Consider the following 21,819-nt stretch of genomic DNA (forward strand, 5'->3'; position numbering starts at 1 on the left):
CCATGCAAGACCTGGACAGGAGAGCTGTGCAGGCTGTGAGGCTTTTTTTAGCACTGCAGCTGGACACAAGCAGAATATTGAAAAATACATTTCCACATGCATCACTAAAATGACATCCAGCATTTTTCTACTTTGCATCACAACTCCCAGTCATCAGAGCACCAGCAACTCCCTGGTATGGGGGATTAGATTAAAAAATTATCATACTGGCTTCCTACACTTTCTCCATTTGCCATCTAATGCTATTCTGGAGCCCAACAGGATGGAAAACCTTTGCATCTGATGAATGCAGACAGGCTGATATTAAGAACTGTGGCAGTTTTGTCAGCAAGAACCCATCAGGCCATCAATGCAATATTAAAGAGAGAACACTGGGAGCTCTCCCGAGCTTTTGTGTGAGCACAACCATGGCAGAGTGAATTGCCCTGTCAATATTGCACTGCCAAAGAGAACCATTCATCATTACTGCTTCAGACTGGTAGGATGGAGCACTGCTGAGAACATGGGTCTTGTCCAGCTTGTAAATCTCAGACTCAATCACAGAATAGTTGGGGTTGGAAGTGCCCTCTGGAGATCATCCCATCCAACCCCTCTGCCAAGGCAGGGTCACCTGGAGCAGGTGACATAGGAAAGCATCCATGTGGGTTTGGAATGTCTCCAGGGAGAGACTCCACACCCTCCCTGGGAAGCTGTTCCAGTGCTCTTCCACCCTCCATGGAAAGAAGCCCTTCCTCATGTTGAGGTGGAACTTCTTGTGGTTTAGTTTATGGCCATGGCTCCTTGCCCTGTCACTGGGCACCACTGAAAGCAGTCTGGCACCCTTCTTTGACATCCACCTTTGAGACATTCATACTCATTAATGCAACACCCTCTCAGTCTTCTCTTCTCTAGACTAAACAGGTCCAGCTTACTAAGTCTCAGCTCATAAGAGAGATGCTCCAGACCCTCATCATCTCTATGGGTGTCTGCCATCAGCCATGGTGATACAAGCAGTCAGCACCAGGGAAGTTTTCTTGCATCTTTTCTCATCTCCTGATTTATGTAAGATGTTTTCTTCACAATGGAGTTGCACCTTTTTTTTACAGAAGTGGCAGCATGGCATCCCAAACTAAGTGAAAATGTCTTGGGGAAAGGATTTGCAGGCTGGCTTCAGCACATCACCTGTGGACCAGAGGGAGCAGCCATGAGCACCCAAAGCCCCATCCCTCCTGCACCACCTGCTTCTCCCCCTTGCCATGGCTGCTGTTTTCACCAGGAAAACAACATCTGAGGTGCTGGCTCTGTGTGTGATGTAAGGACAATGGGGAGAGGCATTCATCAGCAAAACCCAACCCAGCCAGAAACATGGTGGGTTTGTCAGATGGGTCTGGTGAGCTGAGCTCACACCTCTCTCTCGGCAGACATTTATCTAAGTCAAAGATAACAGGTTGCCATACAATGGGAAAAGGAGAACTGGTCTATGTTCCACTCATCCCTGCTGTGTTGTCAGGTGTGTGCTGGCACTGCTAGGGGAGAAGGGGGAGCAGGGAAGGTGCTCCATGGTAATAGGCTCCAAAGGGACCAGAAGGGATGGCGCAGAGAGAGAGCCACTCTTCATCCTGGTGCACCTTCTGCTTCCTAGCAGGATGATGAAGAGCTTGCATACCTAGAGCTGGCTGAGATGTTGCTGCAATAAGAAGATCCTATGACTGTCCTTATAGTCTTGATTACAGAAAAATGTCCTACATAAAAGTGGAAAAGATTTGCCACCAGCAGCCTCCTCCTCACAGTCCCCATCCAAAAGCACCTTATGTATTACTACCTTCTTTCTTGCTTAACATTCCTACAAATTCCTCCAGGCCTGCCACTGTTATTCTGCATTATTTTTACACTCCTCTCCTGCAGCACCAGTTTAATGAGAGTGCAGCTTCAATTAATGTGTTCCCCAGAGGGAAAGGGTCAACCCACGTACGTGAGGAATTTCTGATCCAGTTACGCAGGAAGAGAGGGATCTCCTCTGACAACTTCTAACAGCACAGAAAAATTAATTCTCCTTTCCCACAGAAGTTTATAATGAGAAAGCCACAATATCAAATTGTTAATAATTTCACAGGCACAAATTAGTGTTGCTGAGTGAAATCTCACTCCTGTAACTTCGCTTTTAATGAAAGGCCACAGATGTTGGACTGTATTTGCATTACAACTTGAGAAATGTTTCATAGTTTAGACCTCATCTATATGGTTCTATAAGCTCCATATCTCAGCTAATCTGCATAAATTTTCCCTTGTACCCATTCCCAGTGGCCAGGACAGTTTCAGTGCCAAACCCAAACAAATCTGATTGACCACATCCTCACACAAGCTCTTGTGTCCTGCTGCTGCTTTAGGCAGCTCAGAGCCCAGCTCAGGTCCCACAGCTCCACTACAACAGCCATGGTTCACATGGATCCAGTCAGCTTCCAGCTGGCATGAACTTTTCAGTTAAATTACTTGTTTGGTCAGTCCTTAAATGCAACCAGAGGATTCCATTATTCCAAGTAAAAGGAGTTTTGCTTTCCTGCTTACATACTGAACTGATAAAAGTTAAAACTGTTCTGCTGAAAACCATGAACTCAGCTTCTCTTTCATTCAGCTTGTGCAAACCTGAGGCAACGCTGATATTATTGCAGACATCATTTGCATAGGAAGAAATTTTTCTTTTGATTAAAGACAAAAAAGCCTTTCTGTATTTCTTGGTCTGCTTGTGGTGGAGACAACTGTGGCAGCTTCATCACTGTGCAGTTATCCAAAGGTCTGTGCAGTTATCCCAAGATCTGAGCCATCACACCATGGGAGCTTGCAGAAAGTGTGCTGAATGCATGAGTCAACCCTCTACTCTGCATCCCCAGATGCACAAAAAGCACTAAAAAGACACCCAAATTGTCCATTCTTACTGAACTCCTCAGCATGCAAAGAGAACATCTTCAGATGTGACAGGAGCTCTGCTTTAGCAGGTGAGTGACAGAAGAGGTTGAGTCTCGGTGCCCAGGATGCCACAGGTGCCTGGAGGAGCAGAGGACAGCCCACCCCTGCCTCTGCTGCTGCTTGCTGCAGGCCTGGGGTACTGGTGCATGCCATGAGGGAATCCTCAGCTCCAGGGCATGTCCACTGGATCAGGCTTGGATTCCAACACCATTTTGGGAAGTGCTCACTCCAAGTGTTTTGCTGAGCCTCTCTATAATAATCACATCTCCCTCCCACTACTCAGATGATTAATGGCTGGACTTGATAGAAAACCTGGTGCTGTGCCCCGTTTTCCCAAACCTCCATGAGGAGAAACCTTATTCTGTTATTTTGAGAGGAGACCTCACCTTGCTGCCCATGCCATTAATTGAATAACTATCAGTTCCAATTTATTCCACTTGGCTACAAATTAGATTTCAGCTGGCTACTTCCAAGCCTGCTTCAACACAAACTTATAAAGCTGAGTCCCTTGGCTGATGCCACTTGTCAACCTGCATCTGTTCTTGGGGTATTAAAAGACAACAAAGCCAGAAACCCGCCAGTCTCTGATGAACAGAACCCAAAACGTTTGGCTTTGCTTTTTTGGAGTTTATCATTACTTTAATGGAGCCAACTAGGCTTAGTATTTCAGAGGCTCAGCCTGGCTGCCTGCATCCTGCAGAGAGCAGAAATACAGCAAGAAGTCAAGAACCAATCTCAGGAAACCCAGGAGCACCAAAACTCCCTCAGAGCTGGGCAGTGCTGCAGGAGCATCCTCCAGCTCCTCAACAGCATCTCCAGTGCCAGTCCCAACTGTTGTTCTGTGACTGCAGCCTGATTTAATTCCTATTGGGGTATAAAAATTAATAACAGTAAAATGTCATGATCATCTCACACTAATTACGCATCTAATGAATAATTAGCTGCGGACACATTTGACATTTTTGGTCATTAATCTGAGCAAGTGTTTTAAGCCTTGAACAAAACTCTGCAAATGCAAACTCGGTGCTAAGCAGCTCAGACCTGCAGCATTGATGCTCCAGACAGAGACCACCCTCTGGCTCCTATCCCCTTTCCTGGAAATGGGGGAACTCCTTGGAGAGCACCCACCAGCTCCTGTCCCCTTTCCTGGAAACAGAGGAGTTCCTTGGAGAGCACCCACCAGCTCCTGTCTCCCTCCCTGCAGACAAGGGAGCTCCTCAGATTTCATGCAGCAGCAGAGCAGATCTGTGTCTGCCACTACGATATCAGTTGGTGGAAAAATTAGGATTTAGGAAGGCAATTTCTGTATGCCACCTCTCCCTTTGCATCAAACCTGGCTATTTATACATGTAGCTGTGAGAAATACTTTTTCCTGAACATGCCATGAATTTTGTATAAACCAAATTTCACTTGTAAGCTGTCATTTTTTAATGATAAAATCATTATACGAACGGTGGAAGAAGGCATAACTTTGCATCTTGTATCTCTATGCACATGTACACACACATCTTCCTCTGCCTGGCTCAGGCTTTTACTGCCTCTTCTTTCCCTCCATCTCTAACATTTTGCCTGCAAGGTCTTTGGAAGGAAGGAAAAGAAGGAAACAAATCTCTCCTCAAGGGTAGAGATGAACTCTGTTCAAAGGTGCAACACGCATCCACAACTAATGAACAAAACGTGTCTCATGTTTAGGACAAGGGGACATATAAAAAGGTCACAAAAGGCCAGGATTAGCACCAGATTGAGCACTAAAACCAAAACAGAAAGCAACAGATGTTTCCCTCCTAATTTACTCCATTAGGATCTTCTCCAGCTAGCATGCACTGCTGCTTGCTAATGAAGCATTTCCATCTCCTTGCTGCACAACTCGTAAATAAACCTCCCTGAGGTTGGCGGCAGGAACTCAACCGCCCCTCCCGGGCAAGCTTTCTCTCTTTTTATAAACCCTAGTTTTTGTCAAAGAGAAAATAAAAATCTGTTCCCAAATTCTCAAGTAATTCTGACACAACTTCATTGCCTCCTCTTGCTGAACTGCATTTCTGAACAGGGATGCTCTAACCCCACGGTGAACCCCTGTTTCCTTACTCTCATTAAAGCAACTCTACCCATCATGAACAGCTGTGGATGCACCAGGTGTATTGATTTTTAAACTGCAGGAGCAAGGCACAACAGACCTAAAATAACAAAGTATTTCACCTCCTGTATTGCCACTCTTGGTAGCTTACACTAAACTGAAGAAACGCCCCAAAGCTGTTCCCTGTGGCAGACCCCTCACTGCTCCATCCCCGCCTGGAAACAGCCCCCAGTTCCAGCCTATGGTAAATAAATCACCTGCAGAACCAACCTCAGCATTGAAACCTGCCTCCTGTCGCTGCCCCAGCCACCACAGGCACGTCTGAGAGCTGCAATTGTCCCGTGAGCCAAAAGCTGGGGAGCTGCTGCCTTGCAGAGGCTGTTTTCCATCTCTCTAGCCTGTGAAATATGACCTGAGGCTGAAACAGCACCTGGGGCTGAAGTCCCCTGAGGCAAAAGGCAGAGGAGCACTGCTGGTATTGCCTGCTCTTGAGACACTTCAGACAGACACTTCCTAAGCAAGACACACAGAATCACAGAATCAAAGAATGTTAAGTGCTTGGAAGGGTCCAAGCACTTTAAAAACCATCCAGTCCCACTTGCCATGGGCAGGGTCAGCTATCCTGGGTTGTGCAACCTGGCTTTGAACACCTCCAGGGTTGAGGCACCCACTTCCTCCCTGGGCAACCAGTTCCAGTGTCTCACCACTTTCCCAGTGAAGAATTTTCTCCATTAACCTAAATTTCTCCTCTTTCAATTTGTACCCATACACACATCCCTACCCATTGCACTACAGCTTAATTATAATGCTCTCGCAAAGAATTTCAATTTATCCTACCAAGGGAACAAGCTCTGTAATGAAAAGGCTTTATTAAAATAGAATGTAAAACATGATATTAATTAACGAGGCTGTGCAGGTGTGTTCATGAACGTGGTGGCTGAGCTCTGTTAACATTGAAGGGAGGTGGAGCAGGGTCAGCTGTGGGACAACCCCCCCATGGCCATAATGCCACACGCCCTGTCGTGACATCCTACACAGCCAACACAATGCTGCTGCCCAGGTTTGCATTCAAATGGGAAATACCATGGAGCACCTGGGGAGAAGATGATAAAAATGTGCTCCTGGCAGGAATTCAATGAGAGGTTTAAAGCAGAACCAGCCTGTGCTGTGCTCACCACCACAGCACCTGAGAGATCTGACCAGGCAGAATTTCGAGGTGAGAATTAACACGGACCAACAGCACTTAAGGTCAGAATGCCTTATCACACAGAAAAACATGAGCTTAAAGACAGGCCTGGCTGACACTGACATAAAACTCCTGCAGATGGAAAGCCAACGAGAGCCAAAATGTCATGGAAGACGCATCAAGCTGCAGCGAGGTTCTCAAGGACTTGCAGATTGTGTGGGGTTATTTTTTTGGTTTTTGACATTTGGCTCGAATCTGTGTCCTTCATTATCTGGGTGTTTGCAAACCTGAAGCACCCCAGTGGCTGCTGGAGCTGCAGTGGAAAGACACCCCCACAGTTGTGTGCAGGGCCCGTTTGTCTCCTCTGACAGGAGCTCGTATGTGGGATGATATTCTTCACTCCCTCCAGCTTATTTGCAGAAATGCAGCAAATTATACTGCAGCAGGTGTGAGCATTATGCAGGGCTATTAAAAGGAGGCTGCTGGTATCTTACTCACACGTCAACACAAGAAGAAAACCCACCCATGACACACGTCCAGATCCATGTTAGGCTTGTAGGTATTATCAGAGCCACAGCCTGGGTGCAATTCTGTTCTCAGGGTCTCTTTTGGTAGAACAGAGATATTCGTGGCCAATTTTTATTGTGTGGGCCAGATACACTTTGGTGAGTAAGCTAATCACCCCAGGTATGTAAAAACCATCAGCAGATCCACTAGTCAGCCCTAAGAGAGGCTGTGTCCTGTCTCACAGCTCTGCTGCAAGGTCTGGTTCAGATCAGAACCCCCTGGGAGCCAGCACCCCTCTGGCAACCCTCCCACACCCCTGCCAAAGGGAGCATCTCCTGACTTCCAAGCAATTAATTTGAAATAAAAACTTAGCGCAACCTTACGCTGAGTTTTAATACAATTCTACAGAGCTCTATGTATAAATGCATGTGGGAAGTGTGGTTTGTTCTGCTTTGCAGGAACTACATGCTAGCACCCCCTCTGCATGACAGAGCTGCAGCTGTTATACATACACACCGCCAATTTTTATGGCTCAGCTCTAAACCTCTGAAAAATAAGGTTTTTAATAGAAATCCTGACACCATCTAAAATATGGCAGCACTACTGGGTGCTGCTGGAATATGGCCCTAATTTATAAACCAGGGAGAAATCCTGTTCCATTTTGAAACTAAGAGACAGTAATCTAGAAAAAGGGTAAACCACAGGGAAAAATGGTAGTGTTGTCCATGAGCTATAGTGTCTAGTCCATCCAACAATTCAAAAATAAAATAGGATGCCACAATACTTAGGCCACGCACTGAATCTTGGACTGTCACAAAATAAAAACATGGTGTATCCTAGATGGGGGTATATTTCATAGAGCCATATGCCATTTTCCATGCTTCTGGGTAGTATTTTTCCAATGAAAATCTGATATGAGAACACTAGAAGTAAAGAAAAAAAATTTATGAGAGAAGTAGAACCCAAAAACTCCAGTTTTGCTTGATACAATAAATGTTTTTGCAAGAGGGCTTCAGTGTACTCCCTTCTAAATTGAAAGAAGTGGTGAAGCAGCAGATTGCTCACTCACAGGAGACACAAGTTTATCACTAAACCTTAGGAAAAAGCTCTGGATTGCCTTGAGGCTCCAGCTTTGCATTAAAATGCATTGAGGAGGTGGTGATTCAGGGGGCAGTGGACCAGAAACCCGTTTGAGATATTCCTGGTGCCCCTGAAACACTGAGCAGAGGATTCAGCCTTGGGATTTCTGTTTGAAGAGTGACTCTGTGCCTGCTTGGGCACCACAACCCTGGGACACTGCTCGAGCACCAGGTGGGAGGAGGCAGTGGGACAAACCTGGCTCAGGAGGAGCTGCTCATTTGCAATTTTGGGAAAGAAACAGGAACCTTTTGGAACAAGGGTTGGAAATTAGGAGGTCAGTGAGGATTTCACTCATCAATATCAGTTGCTCCAAAGCCTGGAAAGAATTCTGTCTCTTCTCCCCTACACACCAACACTGACCCATCCCAGGATCACATCCTGCTACAGCCCAAATAAAGGACATTATTCCCCCACAAGGAGCTTTGGGGGCTCACAGGTCTACCCTGCAATTTTCATTGTGGCCATCCTGGATTCCTTTCCCACTTCCCCATAACCACCTCCTTTTGCAAGCTGAGCATCACAGGAGAATAAATCCAGAATTATTGCATTTTCCTGCTAAAATTATTTCCCAGCAGACTTGTTACAAACCAATCACACCACGTTCTTGTTGGCCACATCACTGTCCATCAGCCTGACAACATTTTACCTGCCTCGGGCTCAGCCCCCCTGCACTCCTCATGAACAAAAAGCAGGATTTGCTTATGGAAAAAGCCAAGTAGCACTGCACACAGCTGTGCTTCCCCCCAAACCTTCCCCACAGGCACTGCAGGAATGCCCAGAATGAGGGCAGGAGAGGGGCTGAACTCTTCATGAGCTGTTAGTAGGCTAACGAGGGCATCTGCAGGAGGAATAGGCACTAAAAGTGAAACTAGATACAAAATAAATATCCCAGAGCTGGATTTCCTAAAAAAGATTCTGCTGAGCTATAGTTCCACATCAAATTTTTATTGAATACATTTTCTTCTGAGAATTTGTGCACTAAAACCAGTCAGAATCATATGAGAGGAGTATAAATTTCACGTACAGTTTTCACTGCAAGCATCCTTCAGGAGAAAAAGCAAAAGCACTTTTTAATCAAGCCCACTCCACATCCTCTCCCTCCTCCCGTGGAACCCAAGTGGGAGGGTGGGAATTGGAGCCCCTGCAGCACTGGGGCAGTGGGGAGCTATGGGGAGGGATGCTCTGCCTGAAGGTTATGGGGAGGGGGAGACATGATCTCCCCTTTGCCATGCCTGAAGGCAATGCCAAGGTCTGCTTCACATAGAGGAAAGCTGTGGAGAAGGTGAATTTTCAAGCAATTTATATTCTTAGCTGACAATGTGAATTCACACAATTTCAGCAAACTGTTGTTAAAACCCAAATGTGACACTGCCTCTTCTCCCAAATTCAGAGCTGCCCCTCCAAAACTTACTTGGTCACATTATTTTCTGAATCTGGAATGGATTTCCTGTCTGATTCTACAAAACCCAAAAATGAGGGGTTAGTTCCCTGGAAGGACAATGTTTCTCACTGTACAAATGATTTTGGGTCACTTTGAGCTTGAAAAGGCTCTAGGATCTGAAATGCTATTACAAACAGAAAAGCTATTTTAGTCAACTTCTTTTAGCAGCATCCCAGCATCCAACACTTTTAACTTCTTCTCCCCCAACAACTACAAGGAGAACTCAGGAAAAAACCTTCTTCTCTCTGAGGTTTCCAGATTTGTCACTATAATGTAAACTTTAAACAAGCCCAAAATCAAGCACCTTTCAGCATTTGAGCAGGTCTTGGTGGCTGTGTTGCCCAGATGCTCACATGGCAGTTCTTCCTTGGATATTGAGCTACCTGGACCCCTGAGAAGAAAATTACACTGAAGAAAAGGTCAATAAATGGCAGAGAGGAGATGGCATCCCATAATAGTTATAATTACTGTTTATCAGAGTGCTGCATTGCACAGATAGCAGGTTACAGGATGTATTTGCTGGTTTTTTTAATAAAAGAGCACATGGCTACAGGACTGAGTGGATCCCATGACTCGTGTGTCTGCTGTGTCACAGGACACACCACACAGTCACAGTGACCTTGAGAGATGTTGCATTCATTTTTCTTCCTGCATATTTTTGTGATGGATTTATTGCTCAATAAACCCAAAAGAACAAGTCAGTATTTGATGCTGGAGCTCTTTGTGCCAGTGCCAAGAGCTGCAGGAGGAGCTGGGGCTGGTTCTGCACCTTGCTCAGACTGTTCGTGGCAGAACTGATGTTGTGGCTCCACTCTCCACTGCAGGCCAAGGAGGGGGATGAATCTTCCATGAGGATTCCTTTTCCTATAAAGTTTTACACTAGGCATGTAAAGCAAATTCCCAGCAGGACAGCTCAAGGAAATGCAGAAGTATGAGATGAGCAAAATTTGACTGGTATGCTTCAGAAAGTCATTAGGTATCTCTAGGGAGACACTATAAAACAGAGACAGTGCATCTGTGCTGGTCAACAGGGGCTGAAAGACTCTGAGATGCTTGGCTGAACCAACCTGACAAGGTCCTTGCACCCCAGAACACTCAGACACCAGTGCTGTGTCTTGAGAACAACAAAATCCCTACAGAAAGTGACTCGAGTCTAAGTTATAGAGAGAAATAAACACCAGTGTTCTGCATTCAGAAATAAACACTGTGATTATGGAGCTGTTGGTGCCAGCTTTTGAAGAGTGCCACAAACAAAGATAATTGAAGAAATTAATAATATTGGTGATAATTGGTGAAAATCTTCACCATTCATCAGGGAGAACAACCTCCTCTCTCCCTTCTCCAGCAGAGAGTGCCTGTGGTGGCTCAGCTGAATGGTTGAGAGCTCAGCAGAAGGGCAGTGGTGTGTGTCCCACTGCACCAAGTACCATGGGGACCACTGGGAGCAGCCAATCCCTTCTGCCATACCACAAGGAGAACAGTATAAAGACACACTGAATCAAACAGACTTATTTTGCCCTGGTTACATTATTGGGAAATCTACTTTTCTGGGAAGAAGAGATTTTACAGTGACTTAAACTGATAAAAACTTCAACCTCTATTTCACTCTGTCATGCCTTCTTGGCTGCCCATGGCCAATGAGCAGCATGAGCCAGCAGACAGCTGTACCATACATACCCCACAGCAGCATGAGGAACACAGGCAAAGCTGATGTTTCATGGAATAAAAATGTACAGTGATAAAAATTGTGCACTTTTTCTTTGACACAGAAAATGATCCCCTTAGGAATGCTGCCTGTTCAGAAGCAAAAGCCATTTAGGATGGTCCTTCTGTGACTTTTGCCCCTCCATTAATACATTAAAGAAGACCATGATCTCACAGAGGACTAAGGCTGTGGTCCCTACACCCCATTTCCACAGCCTCAGAGGTGAGCACAGCATTTTATAGTGCAGACCATGAACTTGAGGCTGTTTTTGAATGATCTCACAGAGGACTAAGGCTGTGGTCCCTCCACACTATTTCCACAGCCTCAGAGGTGAGCACAGCATTTTATAGTGCAGACCATGAACTTGGGGCTCTTTTTAAGAACCTTTACTGCCTCTCACTAAGGGTGGTGCACCATGTGTGCATTCATGGGTCTAACAGCCACTTTGCCATCCACTGGTCTGACCCACAACATCACCATGGGTGTGGAGAGAGGGATGCAGGGATGGTCCCAGGTGGGATCAGGTGGCAGGATGCAGGTGGCAGCTGTGGGAGGTGACAGGGATGGAGAATCTTCACACAACTGAGGCAGTGTGAGACACAAGAGGCATCAGAGCTTCATTAACCCAGGGCAGCACAGACGTCAGTGACAGCTGAGGCAGCCAGCTGATAGAAAGGGAGTAGAGACTCCTTCAGAAATGAAAGATTATTTTGAGAATAAAAGCAACCAGGGTAATCAGCAAGACATTTACAAAGGCGGAGGATAGAAGGAAGAGCACTCAAACCTGCAGGCACCTGGGAAGTGATTTATCCAAAACACTTACAACAGTGTTCCTTAACAAATAAAATACAAGGGTAACTCACTGCAGGCCAAAACACTGCATATTAAAGGAAAAAATATCCTGCATTAGAAAGAGAGACTTCAGCCTTGGCAGCATCTGCTTCAAGTCCTCTGCTGCCCACGCCAGAACAAACTCCAGATCTCTAAACTCAAATTGTAATTTGCTTCACTACAGAATTCCCAACTCAAGCCCCAATTATAACTCTCCAGTGAGGGTGGAACTCCAGCCAAGGCTATAATACATTCACCGACACCTGCAGACCTAATAATTGACCAGGGAGGACATGGGTGAGCTCAGCAGAATTGCTGCATTGCTCCTGCAAGGCTCGCTGTCCTACACCAGGAAACAGCTTCACTACTGCAAGGTGCATAATTTAATAAACCATTAACTCAAACCTGAGGTGAAGTAAATTCAGCATATTATATATTTCAAAACAGCATTAGAATTCAATTTAAGTGTCACCAAAAGCCTAATCCTCAGTATACAGAGCATATTAATAAGTGTCTTGGAGCCTGTGGTTTGATTTCATTTCCAGCTGGGCTGTGCTGCCGCATGGCTGCGATCCCTGCTGCGAGGATGTCTCGGTGACAGCATCACTGCCCTGAACCAGAGCAGGATCACAGGGATGCCAGTCCCACCCTCTGGGGTCTTCCCAGGAGAACACAGGGCTGGGAGCTGAAGCACAAGTAATCCTGCTTCCAGTGGTGTCACTTCTTGGTGTCCCTGCTGAGATGCTGATGTTCCCCACTGACAGCAGGCTTCTCACAGGGCCCCTGACCCACCCCTGCTTTGGGTCCCTTTGCAGCCACAGGGGCAAAACTCATTTTAGGTAAGGCAGGAGCTCCTGTTCACACTGAGCTGCCGGATGAGGCCCAAGCAGGCCCTCTGTGGCTGCTCCCCAGCCATGCTATGGTGCATGATGGGGCTGAAGCCCCCAAGGAGGGACAGAGCCAATGCTTTCCCTCCCCTGGGTCAAGCATCCATGGCAAATGGGGCATTATTTCCACCAATGCTTTCCCTCCCCTGGGAAGGAAAGGGCCATTGGGGCATTATTTCCACCAATGCTTTCCCTCCCCTGAGCCAGGCATTCAGGACAAATGGGGCATTATTTCCATCACCAATTATTATTTTCCCAGGGCAAATGGGGCATTATTTCCACCAAGAGCTGAAAGCACCAAACCTGTTCTCCCTTTTCTGTGGGACATGTTTTGGCCTTTTCTCCATCGCCTCTGCCAGAACTTCTCTTGATCAGCAACCCAAGCACATCCCCCAGCAGTTTGGGAAATGCATCCCTTCTATAAATGACAACAGATTATTTAAGCAACAACTAAAGCACTCTGACTGCTTTTTAGTTTGCTTGCATTAACGTCAGTCTCCTCATATATCTAGGGAACGAATCCGGGATTTTCTTTAAAATGGTGGAGAGCAGTACAAAAATAGAAGCCTGCTTGTCTAAAATAAAGTTATGTGTTTGAAAGGGTTGGAAATTGTTTTTTAATCACAGGCGTCTTTCTTCTGGAATATAGTCTGCCATCTATACATTCTGCTCTTCCACCCAATTTCTCAGGAAAATGCAGCAAGTGTGTTAATAAATAATTTATAAAAACATTACAAAAGATAAAGCACTGCTGCTAAAACATTTCCAGCCTTTGACACACCAGTTCATTTGTAATCCTCTTTGCCTCCCTTTCACTGGAACATCAGCAGAGGTTTTGTGCTGCTGCTCTCACAGCCCCACTTCACCCACCCTGCAGAGTCTCTGGTTCACAGGGATCCAGGCAGACACCAGCCCAAGCCACAGCTCAATGTTATCTACTGTAGATTTCTGTCATGGAAAATGTTTCTCATGGAAGCAACATCCTCATTTATTTTTGCCATTTGGCATGAGAGGATGGCTGCAAATGCAGGTGGCTGTCCCAACAAACAGAGCCCCAGGGTTTGTCCTTCCTCCAGCAGCACGCAAGCTGTGCTCTCTGTGACACTCCACAGGGTGGTTGGGAGCAAGATGCACAGTTTCTCTTACACAGTTTCCTTGAAATTCTCTTTCAGGAGTCAGTATGTTAGGCATATGACTAGAAAAAAAAAACCAAAAAAAACAACTGGACAATTATTACAAAAGAGTTCACAGAACCCTTGGAATTTCAGTTGGACTGAGCAATAATTTTTGCACAGCTCCAACAATTCCATGAGTATTTCAGATCTTTAATGAACCCTGAAAAACATGATGGGAAATCTTGAGATGTGGCTGTTCCAGTGACTGCAGCAGCAGGGACACAGCAACAAGCACGGTGCCTTCAGAAGAGCTGGTGAGGAGATGAAAGGAGGGAAAGAAGAGAGCATCCTTCAGAGAGATCAAGCCAAAGGCATGTTAAGGAAGCATGAAAAGGGTACCCACAACTTCCCCATCCCCTGAAAATGCTTGTGCATTGTGAAGCCAAGCGATAACACAAGAGGACTGACTGCTGCATCCTGCCAGCCTCTGGTACCAAAGGCACCTCTGCTGCTGCAGCTCAGAGCTGAATCAACACAGATTCTGCTCTCCTGGAACTGCTGTTTGGTCTCCTGACACCCAGTCTCCTCTCCAGCACAGCTCCACTTGCACACAGGGCACTGGGAACAGGAACCACAAGTCTGCTCTGTGAACACTCACCTGTATCCTGAGCATGCTTGGGATGTGCAGCCACACTGGAGGTGGCTCAGTACCACAGACCATTCTCTGCTGCACTTCTACACCACTTCATTTCACCACACAGGCTAAAACACACTTTAGGAACAGGTACCAGCATAGCAGCAACAGTTTGTAACCCTGTTAGCAAAAATGCAAAGGCTCCTTGTGCTGAGGCCTTGCTCACATCCCACCCCCAACACACAGGACCCAGCTGAGTGCCCATGTGCAGCACAGCATTCTCTGTGCTTTATTGCCCAGCCACTTTTATTTCACCCAAATGAAAAATAAAAACCCATTACTAAGCAAAAGTCTTGAGAAATTTTATGAGATTGTAATGCTTCCAATTTATGTTGAAAAAGCCCCAAATCCTCAAGCTGTCTGTCGCTGCTCCAGCCAGGGAGGCAGGAGATGCTGCTGACACAGCACAGCACAAGTGATCAGAGAGGGAAATGCTGCTCTGATGGGGTGCTATCAACAATAAATGGGAACGGCTTCCTCTTGTTTGGGGCATAATGGAAAACCATGGCAAAAAATATAGAACAAACAATAAATTTATGCAGGACGGTGACAGATGTCATGTAGAACATTTTAAATGAGTTTTAGGTCTTGATATTTTCTGTCCACAGCTTTCAGACAAGATGTATTTTAGGAAGGGAACACACTCAGGGGGCATAAAGCATCAGTGCAGACACTCATAGTAACAAACTGCTGAATATTCAAGTGTATCAGAAGGAAGAATTCAGGAAAAAAAAAAAACAGAGTAAAGAGAGAATATTGCAAAAGCCTCTGACATTCAATCAGTGCTTACACATACTCTGCAAGGCACAGCTGGTGCACACAGAACCACAGGAACAGTAATTAAATACCACTACCCAAATCCTGCCCACCACCAGTGCCCCCCAGCATCTCCCACTCGCTCCTTGTGTGGCAGACATCCTGCCTGGATGTCACACCTGGCAGGACTGCTGATGTCCCTGACTTTCTCCTGCCATTTCCTACCCTACAGAGAAGTATTCCATGACTTCCATGGCTGCTGGGAGCATCCTGTGAGTGTGTGAGCAATAAAGATGAAATGCAGTTTTTCCCCCAGGCTCCCAGAGAACTGGATTATCACATTTCAGCAATTACTGCAAACACTGGATTTACAACAGAGCTCCTTGGAGCTCTGGTGTGTCCCTGTGCCTGCCTAGCTCAGCCTGCATCCCACTCTGCTTCCTTGGCTCACCTGCCAGAGCAGTGCCACTGCCACTCTTCTGCACCAATTCTGAATTATTCAGTGAGCAGTTAATGCAAGTGCAATGTGAAACAGCTCTCTGCCACCTCTCCCCAAGCCCTGTTAGTCTTCATTTGTTTAACCAGCCAAGAGGTCTAAATTTACATGTTTTTAGCATGATCCTATAGCACTGTACTTCTAATTAAGAAAAAGGGCAACACTTTTAAAATATGTCTTCCCTCCCATCCCCACAGCACCTGAACACCAGCACTAAAGAAGACATCAGTATCTGCTACAGGTGGAACACAATGAGCATCTAACAAACTCAGCATCTGCAGCTGTGCAGCACAGGAGTGGGAGTGAGCAAGGGGCCCATCACAGCCCATGGGTGAAGGCAAAGCCTCTGTAACCCTGGCAAGCAGCAGCCTGCCTGGAAGCCTGGCAGCCAGATTAATTTTCAGTTCCTGGGGTGCCAATTTCCAACACACAGAAGGGAACGCTGCATCTCCCTGCTCAGCTGTGCCAATGTTTGAAAATCATCCATGTCTGAGATTCCACATTTTCCCTCCATTAGTCAGTACAAGTACAAACAGGGGGTTTCTTCTTCTTTTTCCATTGACACAAAATCTGGCAGTATGCTGAAGGTCTAACATGGGCAGCCTGAGTCCTGCCAGTGACAAACCAAGGCACTCAGAGTCACAGCTGTGCCACGGCCTCTGCTGGAGGCTGGGACCTGCCATCACCCCCATCTCAGAAAATATTTCAGAAGCTCTGCTCCACCCTCAGGGAACTGTGGACAGCCAGGGCTCTGCATCGTCTCAGAAGCAAACAGATAATGTAAAACAATAAAAAAACTGAAGTTCTACTGAGGTATTCCCCAGCAACCTATGAAGAGGCCACCCGTGTCCTCATCCCCATCTTCTTCTCTGCCTGTGTCACTCAGCATGATCTCATATCTCTAAAGATCAGACAATCAAAAGAAAAATATGAGAACCAAATGTAGGAAACCACCACCTTGGGCATGCTTTCTTCATTCAGGCCCAAGAGTGAGTGGCCAAGAGAGTATCCATGCAAGAGGCTACCAGTGCCCAGCAGGAACATGTCAATGCTGGCTTGGAAATTACAGCACCTATTACAAATACTAAAGGTCTTTAGGGTAAGGCAGCACTTAAAATCTGTTATCAAGAAAGCTTGAAATGTCTCAAAAACATGAAATCCCTTCAGTAGAGAGAGGTGGAGGCCCCACGCAGCAGACCCCAGCCACAGCTGCCAGCACCATGGTCTCTGCCAACAGCCTAAGAACTTCCAGCAGAGACCCAGAAAACTGAATCATGCAGTTCCAGATGACTGGTTCTCATTTCTCATCCCTCTGACCAGTCTGCAGGGAGCAGGCACATCATGTCAATCATAAATGACAACACAAAGTTGTTTAAGTAAGAAATTGGACATCACCATATAATTAATGGCTATGGCTCCGTGTAAATGCATGAGAAAGGCTGTGAGTCCCTGTGGCTGGTTTGAGTCCTGGCCTTTACACCGAAAATGTGAGGCAGAAAATATCAAGAACATTTGTGTGGGGATTTTTAATCAATATCTAACCTGACAGTGGGATTTGGAGGAAGATCATCCCATAAAACATAGACAGCATTGCAGACTAATTGCATTTACTCCCCATTGACCAGACACTGCACAGAGAGAGTCCCAGGAAGGTGCTGGATGTCTCCCCAAAGAAAGGGAAAGTCACTCATGTGCCTCAGTGAACTATAAAGCTAAACACATTACACATTGCCCTGGCTACACCTATTTTTGAATATCAAACTCATTTACCAGTGCTGTCGGAAGTGAAAGCTTCTGAAGGAGATGCACAAAACACCTTCTGTCTCTGTGGTGTCACTGCTCCTGAATTCACCATGGAGCTGAACACAAGCAGTGTGCAGAGATAGGGAAGTGGCATCTATTCTTGGCCAGCTCCTTTCTGCTGGCTGCACAACCTTGAGCGCATGACTGAAGGATGCCCGTCGGTGCCTGGAGATGCTGCCATGAATCACAGACCCCTCTTCCTCCCACAGCCAAGGCACAGCATGTCCTTGTTGAGGAATACCAGTCTACCACAGCCACAGCGAGATGTCCTGCAGCACATTTTATAAATAGGCTTCTAAAAAATGTACTTCCCATCCTCTTGACAAAAAGTGATTACCAGAGCAAAGAAAATGACTAAACATTGATGCACACCCTGTGAATGTGAAGAGCCAGACCTGGGGGAACAGCTCAGAGATCCTACAGTGCTGCAGTGCAACCCATCAGGGAGATGCTGGCTGAGTGCCACAGCAGCCAGGGCCAGCAGCACTTCTAGGGAGCACGTCACAATGAGAAAAAGCAATACAAAGCTCAGAAATGAAGAGAAAAGAGGTGACCTTTGGGGCCAGGAGCTCTCGAGGAGGACAAGCACAGCCTGGGCAGCTGTGAGGGAACAGGATCGATGCAGTCACGCTGTGATTTCAGAGGAGCCACAATTCTCCTCTGAGAGGTGCAGAGCTGCTCCCACCACTGCAGCCAAGCATCTCCTCTTTCCTTGCACACAGCATTTTTATGCCACAGATGCAAACAGAGCTGAGAACACACAGATACCCCAGAGGAGGGTGACATCTGCTGCGTGTTTCCTTTCATTATGTCCATGGTGTGGGCACCATCCTCTGTGGGTTGTGAGGGCTCTGTCCTGCCCCAGTGACAGCACCAGTGTCTTCTTTTTTTAATATGGAAGTGCAATTGCAAAACCGGAAAGAGAAACAGGAATTCTTTTCCATTTGCTTCTAGAAACAGATGCCACTTTCCTCAGACTTGTTTGTTTTCAGGACCATGGGAGTTTAATCTTTAAAACAATATTTTTACAGTATGTGTCAAGTGTCATTTCATAATGAAAGAAAACAAATTACTTCCACTTTGTACACCATAGTAACCAGTCAAGAATGTGAACAGCTCCTCAAAGGTGGGGTCAGCAAACACCCCCCGGGCAAATTCCCACATGAGCTCCTTGGCACACCCCCACAGCCCCAGGGGAGCTGCCCAAACCCTGTTGTAAATAAGAGGAAAATTTGGCTCAACTCCTCCTGGGACTTTGCTGTTCCCACAACAGCCAGAAGAAAAATCATTGAGTGACTTCAAATACTCCCTGGAGACTGAATATCTCACTGGAGGAAAGCAGATCCACTGCAGGACCAGCTCCAAGGTTCACCCCAAACTCAAACACAGCCCCAGGGTTCTCCTCAAAGTCAAGCACAGCCCAGGGCTGGCGTCTCTCCCACACCATGGTATGCCTGTGTATGCCACTGTAGCACCCTGTATTCACTGTATTCACTTCTCTGGCTCCTGCCTTGCTTCAGGATGGAACAACACAACCAGAAACCACCAGAAAGTCTCACTTGAGCCAACTCCATGTTTAGAGAACATATGAAATGGCATCAGCTCCACATTGCTAGAGAAAATATATAATCCCTCCAAACAGAGACATACAGCTAAGAAGACCCAATTCCCTTTCAGACAAACAAAATCCCCCAGACAGTAAAGCACAGGATGCTGATCCCCCCTGGCAGCAGCTGAACGTGGCTGCAGCAGCTCTCAGGTGACCCCAGAGAGAGAACTCGTTGTCATCCTACCTGCAGAAGCCAGTAGCACCTTCTGTGAAACGTGGGGATGATGGAGGAATGGACATAGCAGCCATACAGGCACTGGGGACACAAAAAGAGAGAAAGCAGAGTCAGGTTAGTGGAGGAACCATCCCGAGAGGCCGTGCTGGGGATGGGGCAGCAGAGTGACCCAGAAATGGAGGAGATTGTTCTGCCCTTGGGCTGGGATACACAGCTGGTGATACACAGCACTGTGGCTTACACCCTGGTGTAAGAACTGTAAGCTTTGCCACAGGTCACAGAAACCCATCCCTGCCATGCCCCCACCACCCGAGGGTGCCCACCCTGGGGTGGCCAGGGCCACAGGGGCTCCCGTGGTGCTCAGTACAACACAGACAGGGCTGCTCTGGGGGCTGCCTCTGAATCTTTGCTCCATCGTATTTTTATTTTTTTGGCAAATACAACACGTTCATCTCTTTTCCCATGGTTTATCTCCTGGGTATTTCAACTGAAAACATTGTGTTTGTAAACTGAAAAAACTGCTGTCAGATATTTTAGACAACAAAATGCCAAAATATAGTTTGTTTCTTTTCATACTCTTTTTTTTTTGTTTTTTTGTTTGTTTGTTTGGGGGGTTTTTGTTGTTGTTGTTTGGTTTTTTTGTTTTATTTTGGGGGTTTTTTGGTTTTTTTTTTTATTTTGGGATTTTTTAAAATGAATTCTGCTTCTCTGATTAACTGAAATCAGCAAAGCCGAGGAATTCTTTCTGCAGGGAAAAAACCCCACATTTCCACTATGTTAGAACTTTTTGGTTGGAAACCGAGCCCAGTGCCAACCCAAACCCACAGAAGTGGTTTTAGTTGCAAAGATCCCGAGCTCAGAGGGTGCCTGTGCTGCTGGACATGTGCACTCAGTGAGCACATGGGAGGCTGCAGCAGCCCCCCCTCCCCAGGATCACTGCTCACAAGGTCGGCCTGAATTAAACAGGATTTAAGGACTGGCTGCTATCACTGAGTTATTTTTAAAACACAAATGACAAAGATTAATAATGTTTTTAAAATGTGTCAAGGGTACATTCTACACACTGAAATGCAGGGAGGAAAAAAACAGACGAGGAAAAAAGCCCTGCAGAAAATAATCCAAAGAAAAGCTTAACATTTAAATCCCTCCTGAGGGTTGGAGAACAGCTGCCCTGACAGTGACTCCTGCACATGGCACTGCATGGGAAGGTCTGCAGTGTTCATTCTGCTGACTCAGAGCAGGTCCCCCCACTCCAGAAAGCAGCTGAGAGGGGCAGCATCTCCCAGTCCAACCAGCTCCCCCGTGAGGATGGCAAAGCTGGTCTGGAGCTGCTCACAGCTGCCAGGGACCCCCTTGTGAGATACATATCAATCTATTCCAGCCCCCCTGACTTGCTTCCCACCCCAATTTGCTGTGAGTCGATGGAAACTTTGCCCTGATTAAAACAAAAGCCAAGGCTGGGCTCTGTGCAGCTCATGGGGCACAGCAGGCAGGAGCTCTGCCCTCCCTCTCCAGAGCTGTCTCGCAGATAATTCTAGAGCTGTCAATAATGAATCACACAAAAGCCTCCCACCTTCATGAAACTGGTTCTCAACATTTCAGCAAACCATTAAAAAAATCCTAACAGCTCACAGAATTCAAAAAGCACACAGAACGCAGAAGGGACTTCTTAAATTTTTCTTTTCTTCTTTTCTTTTTTCTTTTTTCTCTTTTCTTTTCTTTTCTTTTCTTTTCTTTTCTTTTCTTTTCTTTTCTTTTCTTTTCTTTTCTTTTCTTTTTCTTTTTCTTTTTCTTTTTCTTTTTCTTTTCTTGTTTCCCTCTGGATGGCTGTTTTGAGGCTGGATGTCCTAACCTGGGCAGTTGGGATGAAGGAGACCCACACACTGAGCAAGCTCCTGGCCTTGGAGAGACAGCAGGGACTGTCCCCACAGGCACAGAGAGGCACCACAGAAGCAGAGAAACACTGCAGGGGTGAAACAGACCCTGGGAGCCCAGCACACAAAATGAGTGATGACAGCAATAAAAACTACATTAATTTTGGGGTAAAAACGCATAAGAAAAAGTTGAGGACATAAATAGAAACCTTGGAAATCTGTGTGTCACTGTTTTGGAGGATTTTCAAGATGAATGGATTAAGCTCTGTGGGTGACACAAAATCTGCAGCTCGGCACGTGGGGGCTGTGGGGAGGTGGGTGTGGGATATTCCTGCACTCAGATCTGCTGAGCCCTGCCTTTGGCCCCAGCATGGCCCAGGGCTGCTGAGCAACCAGCCAGCTCAACACCTCCCTGCAACTAATGAGGAGAGTGGAATTACCACCCTGCCCAGCCAGAGCAGACACACAACCAGGGCAGAAGTAATACCTTTAGCTAAAGCAGCCTTTAAAATAAATTCTTGCTCAAAACAGGCAAAGGGGGGTTTGTTAGCTGTGTTTTCTTTTATTTTTTTTTTTTTTAATT

The 21,819-nt window shown here is 46.3% G+C and overlaps 1 protein-coding gene across 6 annotated transcripts in view; it reads right to left on the reverse strand.

Moving 5' to 3' along the window:
- Positions 1-21,819, reverse strand: part of CAMTA1 (calmodulin binding transcription activator 1) — a 248,518-nt gene that overhangs the window by 95,899 nt on the left and 130,800 nt on the right. For all 6 annotated transcript variants that reach the window (XM_066564162.1, XM_066564158.1, XM_066564157.1 and 3 more), the window contains one exon: positions 19,372-19,443. In XM_066564162.1, the coding sequence (XP_066420259.1) occupies positions 19,372-19,443 (72 nt within the window). The remainder of the gene's footprint in view (positions 1-19,371; positions 19,444-21,819) is intronic.

The sequence above is a fragment of the Molothrus aeneus genome, chromosome 21, assembly GCF_037042795.1.
Source record: "Molothrus aeneus isolate 106 chromosome 21, BPBGC_Maene_1.0, whole genome shotgun sequence".
In the NCBI taxonomy this organism is placed as follows: domain Eukaryota; kingdom Metazoa; phylum Chordata; class Aves; order Passeriformes; family Icteridae; genus Molothrus; species Molothrus aeneus.